This window comes from Thalia democratica, unplaced genomic scaffold (assembly GCF_965202585.1).
Source record: "Thalia democratica unplaced genomic scaffold, ktThaDemo2.hap1.1 HAP1_SCAFFOLD_78, whole genome shotgun sequence".
Classification (NCBI taxonomy): Eukaryota; Metazoa; Chordata; class Thaliacea; order Salpida; family Salpidae; genus Thalia; species Thalia democratica.
This window is the reverse complement of record NW_028139255.1, coordinates 99,502-105,487: the sequence shown is the minus strand read 5'-3', so window position 1 is coordinate 105,487 and position 5,986 is coordinate 99,502. Positions and strand designations below refer to the sequence as shown.

The following is a 5,986-nucleotide window of genomic DNA, read 5'->3' as shown; positions in this document are numbered from 1 at the left end:
TTAACCTTACTGCATTAGCACATAATTATTGCAAGCTTAAGCCAGATAAAATTGGTTTATTAAATATATCTGAGATAAAAAATGTAATTAAAAACTTGAAAAAGGATGACTCTGTGATAATTTCTAAACCCGACAAAGGTAATGGTTGTGTAGTTTTGGATAAAACAGATTATATAAGTAAAATGCTTAAGATTATTGAGGACACAACCAAATTTACATTTCTTGGTCGAGCAAATAAGTTTGATAATGTTAACAAAGTTGAGATAGAAATTGTTAAAGTTCTTAAAAATCTACTTTTTACCAAAGAAATTAATGAAGACATCTATAATTCGATCAAACCTGTTGGTTCCATTACTCCAAGATTGTATGGCTTACCAAAGATACATAAAAAAGATGTTCCTTTAAGACCAATCCTATCCATGGTGAACTCTGCTCAACATAAGTTAGCAAAATTTCTAAATGACCAACTTTATCCGGTATTGGAATATTTCTCCTCTTATACGCTAAAAAGACTCATTTTCTTTTGCTGATCAAATAAAAAAGATTAATTCAAATAACACTTTTATGGCATCCTTTGATGTCAAAAGCAAATAACACTTTTATGGAAACCTTTGATGTCAAAAGCTTTGATGTTAAAAGATGAAGGTACATCACAAATGTACCGCTAGATGAAGTATTGGATATTTGTGTTGACACTTTGTATAGACTTGAGACACCCAGAATAAGCAAAAACAATTTTCGTGAACTTTTAAAGTTATCCACTAGTGGTGTACAATTTACATTTAATTCACAAATGTATTACCAACATGATGGAATAGCCATGGGCTCCCCGTTAGGGCCAACTTTGTCAAATATATTTATGGGCTTTATAGAAAGAAAGGTGGTCTCTAAATACAAAGTAACTTATGATAGATATGTCGACGATTGTTTTGTACTAGGAAAAGATGAGAAAGAGATAGATGAACTTTTTAATGTGCTGAACAAAACACATTCTTCAATAAAATTTACTTCAGAAAAGGAAAACAATGATGAATTAGCTTTTCTTGATGTTTTAGTAAAACGACACAAGAATAAATTTTTGACAACCGTTTTTAGAAAGAAAACTTTCACTGGTAACTACTTAAACTTCCATTCTTTCTGTAGCATGAAGAGAAAAACAAATTTAATAAGAACGCTTTGCCATCGAGCACATAAGATCTGTTCAAGAGAATTAATTGATGATGAAATGATACAGATAAAATTGATATTAAATAAAAATGGTTATCCACAAGAACTTGTTAACAAAACTATAAATTAACATCTTAATAGTTTGAACAAAATAAAACCAGTAGGGCCGGAGAAATGCTTGATTCCTTTAGTATTGCCTTATGTTAATAAGAACTCAGGAGTGTTAGAAAGAGAGATTTGTAAATTAGTAAGTAGGACGTATCATTCGGCCAAGCCGATTGTTATATTTATATCGAAACCAATGTTCAGACCTGGAGGAAAAGATCCGATAGCAGAATTTAAACAAAGTATGGTAGTTTACCAGTTTAACTGCTTCTGTGAAGCTAGTTATGTCGGGATGACCTCAAGACAATTTGACATAAGAATAAAAGAACATAATCCAAAAAGTATTGATGAATTTTGTAGGAGTAATGAGAAAATTAAATTTATTAGAGTATTAAATGCTTCAAAAAGATCTGCTATTTCTGAACACTTAGTAAATAACCTTGATTGTGCTAGTAATTATAATTTAAAAAGATTTAAAATTGTTAAAAATTGTTTTCACATTTTGGATTTAACTAAACTTGAGGCTATTTGTATTTTATTAAGAAAACCTAAGTTGTGTAAACATAAAGATTTTGATTATACTGTTTCGTTGTTTTCTTAAATTGTTTTATAAGTTGTTGCTCTGTTTTATTATTTTATTATTTTTTAGTTGCATTGTAATTAGAAGTACTTATGTATTGTTAATTACTCTTTGCTTTATTATTATTAATTACGTTGATTGCATTTCCACTATATAAGTTAGATTTAAAACTTTATTTTTATTGCTTAGTATACAACTGATGAAAGAAGCATGAAATATATTTTGTTCTAAATATTGAGTCTTGTTTATACTGTTTGAAAGAATTTATTTTAATGTCAAATAATGTTTAGTTATGTATCTTATAAATTACAATTATTAACATTATTATCATGTTGAAATAATGGTTTTTCCATTATAAAAATCACAATTTTTTTTTACATTAAAGTTTATTGCAAACAAACAAAATATAAAATAGAAGTACTTTTCGGACACGCTCTTCAGTATTTTTTCGTGTCAAAACAAGCTGAAATAATGATTAACTGATAAAACTAAGTATTTAAGCAAACAAATTAAATTTAACACAATAGTAAAAATTAACAAATTAAGGCAATCGTTTAATCAGAAATAATATAAATGTAACACAACTTTACTAATCAACTAATTTAAGTTCAACGAATTAAACAAAATGGTCGAATAAACAAATTTCTTTTGTTTACAGAGTTCTGGCTTTAAGCTTAAAATGTATATAGCTTCTAGAGTTTTTAGGTGAAATTCATTACGAGCAACTGATATAATTTTGAAGTTGTCCACTTTATAGTTTTCGACACACTTAGGATTAGTAATCAGGTGTTGGCCAATCGCTGAACTACTATTTAGTTTTTCCAAATCATCAAATTTCTTTTCCTCGTTACATGACTTAATCTTGTTTAAAAAGTTTTTTGGGATGTGTTGGTTGATTCTTGTAATCAAATTGTTACTCGTTCTACCCACGTATGTTTTTTTGCATAAACATACAAATTTATAGATTACATTGCTGGTGTTTAGGGTGGGTAATTTATCTTTGTTTTTAATCTGAAACAGTTTATTGGTTGAGTATACTATTCGTAAATTAACAGATCTATAGCCATTTTCTACTATTTTCTTCAAATTATTCTGCAAAACTGTATTCTGATTGTATGGCAACTTAAGGTATACCGGACACTTTTTTGGACCAAATTTTATTGACTCAAACCTTGTCTTTGTTTTTTGTATTGTTTTCTTTATTATGTCTAAAGGGTAACCTAAAGTCGCAAAGATTCTTTCCACATTTGATAATTCTGTTTCTAAATATTTTTCAGAACAAATTTTCATTGCTCTATATGTAAGGCAACTGATTAGATTTAGTTTTTGTCTCATTGGACTGTATGAATTATAAGGGACATAGTCCCCACTGAAGGTACTTTTTCTAAAAATGTTCGTATAGAACATTTGATTCTCCCTGTTGACCATAACATCTAAGAATGCTAAATTGTTTTCAGTTGCTGTTTCCATAGTAAATTCGAGGTTTGTATGCATGCTATTCAGTTTTAATAGAAATTCATCTCTGTCTTTATCGTCTGTAAAGATGGCAAACGTGTCATCTACATAACGTTTGTAATAAATGGGAGAGATATCTTTTATGAGTTGTTGTTCATGGAAACCAACAAAAATGTTTGAGAGAATAGGACCAAGTGGCGACCCCATTGATATACCGATATTATTATCATGGAAAACTAAATTTGTATAACAAAAAGCTGATATTTAATAAGTTTATGACAACTATCACAACTGGTTGAAACTGAAATTTTTAGTTTCGAGTAAAAGTTAACGGTTGACTAAAAACGCTTAAAAATTAATAAACTGCAAAGCTGAAGCTAAAATTTTATATATTTAAGTATAAAGTTTGTATGGTATATTTTGATATTTTAATAAGTTATTCAAATAAGCTAATATATTTGTTTTCGGAATCCTCTTGAAAAACTTCTTCTAAAAAAACAAATAAGGTAAACTTGTAAATAAAACCAAGTGTTACTATTTACAAAATTTAGACTCTGACAATCAAGTATCTTTCAACCTTAGGGCTAAGGTTTGAAACAAAAAAGAAGGCCAAAACTAACTAAGTTGTGTTCTAATGTTAAAAAAAATATAGACAAAATAATGAGTTTTATATGCATGGTTTACACCTTGCTTCAAATAATGCTACGAAGTTTGAAAAGAAATAAGTTAAACCTTTTTTTTTTAAGTATGAATATATACTCTTACAAAAACTATAATTTGCTGAATTTATTATTTTATAAATTTTGCATAACAAGTACCTACCGACCCTTGTAAAATAAACCAAGCCTTAAATGAAACAAACTAATTTGTAATTCGTTATATAACCTGCCATTAATTTAATAAAGTATTTATACATTGCAGAGTTTACACCTTGCTACAAAAATTTGTTCAGATTTTATATCCTGGAAAATTTAAATAATGAAAATTCCTTTTTATTTGATACTTTTAAGTAAAAACAAGAGATTGCTGCTAACTAAACGTGACGTCACTAAAATATAGAGTTATTAAAGCGTAAAGATTTGATAGAAAGAAATGTACGCTATATGGTTGAATCGATACTTACTGATTAATTTTTCTTAAGAAGTTATTTTTTGTTAAGTAACTTTGCTTAATTTAGGATAAAACTGCTTTATGTAAAGTGAGTTATACATGAATATACCAGCTTAAACTTTCTTATTTTCTTCAATTTTGTAAAAGTTCAAAATTTTAATTTTTATAAATATTTTTCATACATGTTTATAAGTTTTTGAAAATTCTATTTTAGCTTTTTTTATAGGAGTTTAGTTTAAGTGAACTAAACGAAAAACCTAAAATAAATAACTAGTTTTACATTGAACTTTTTTTTTGAACTTTGTTAGCAAACATTCATTTTATATTTACACTGGCAAAAAAAAACATTAAAATTAGTTTAAAATTTAGCATAAAAGTTAAGTGTTTTAAAGTTGTTCACTTAGAGGACGGGTCAAATATGAGCGAAGACACTTTTGCACGAAACGTCTTTAAAACGTCTTAAAATACTTTATTAAATGTTTTAATCTTCAAACAAACGAAACTATAATTTTGTAAACTAAATCAGTTTTTGTCTACATACTTCAAAAATAAAAAATACTTTAGTAACATATTAAAAAGATTTAAAGAAGCCATCAAAATGATAAATGAAAGTTCAACAGATGCATTACGTTTTAATTATTGATATAAACTTTGTTTTTAATACTCTAGTTAAAATGAAACTTTATAAGACCGTTTTAAAACTTGTTATTATTTTCTACATACTCACAAGTTGTTTTTTACTTAAAATTTAACTATTCAACATGTTTTAAAACTTATTATCATTTAGTTTATAAGTTGTTTAAGAAAAATTAGCTGCATGAAAATGAGTTTGTTTAAAAGTGTTATATTGACTAGTGAGAAAGGCTAAAAATTTATCGAACTACAGTGAAAACTTGAACAAGAGTTTTGTTAAAACTCATACATAAACTTTATATAGTATTGTTTTGTATCTGAACTTTTTTACTTATAAAATTACTAAATACAGAAAAATTAAAATGTTTTGTCTTAAAAAATATTCTTAGTTTCATTTACTTACCCAATAAATGAAAAAAAACTTTTTAGTTCAAGTCTAAGAAACCCTTTGGTTTAGTAAAAAACCTAAAACTACGACTCGTGAGGATTTTTGTTTTCAAAAAGTTCGAATTCATGCCGACCCCTATGCGAAGGTTTTAAACAGCATTTAAATGAAATAGACTGATGAATTAATATCTATAAAACTTGTCTTTAGTTAAAAATTAAATATAGTTTTGCTGGGTATACACCTTGCCGCTATACTGAAAGTATTTGATGTTTGAAAATATTTTTACATATATTTTCTTACCTGAAACTCGGTTTTGCTGCTAATTAGACATCACTTAAGTAAAGAACTATTCAATTATTCAAGCGTGAAAGTAATTGATAAATAAAAAAGTAGGTTTTACGGTCTTTTTTTAACCTGCTAATAAACTTCTTAAAATGATTTTTGATAATTCCAGCATAAAACTGCTGTTGACTATTAAAGCTTTATGCGGTTATTTCAGCTTAGAAAGTTTTTTTTGGTGGTCCAGTATTGTACAACTTCGTTAATAT

General features: G+C 27.0%; 1 protein-coding gene across 1 annotated transcript; it reads right to left on the bottom strand.

Annotated features, from left to right (window-relative positions):
* Nucleotides 1–1,106: 1,106 nt before the first annotated feature.
* LOC145845554 (uncharacterized) lies at nucleotides 1,107–3,514 on the bottom strand. Its single transcript, XM_082952746.1, has 2 exons — nucleotides 3,024–3,514; nucleotides 1,107–1,197 (listed from the first exon to the last, which is right to left on the bottom strand). Exons 1-2 carry the CDS (start codon nucleotides 3,512–3,514, stop codon nucleotides 1,107–1,109), a joined length of 582 nt encoding a protein of 193 aa, XP_082808872.1.
* Between the last annotated feature and the right edge of the window lie 2,472 nt (nucleotides 3,515–5,986).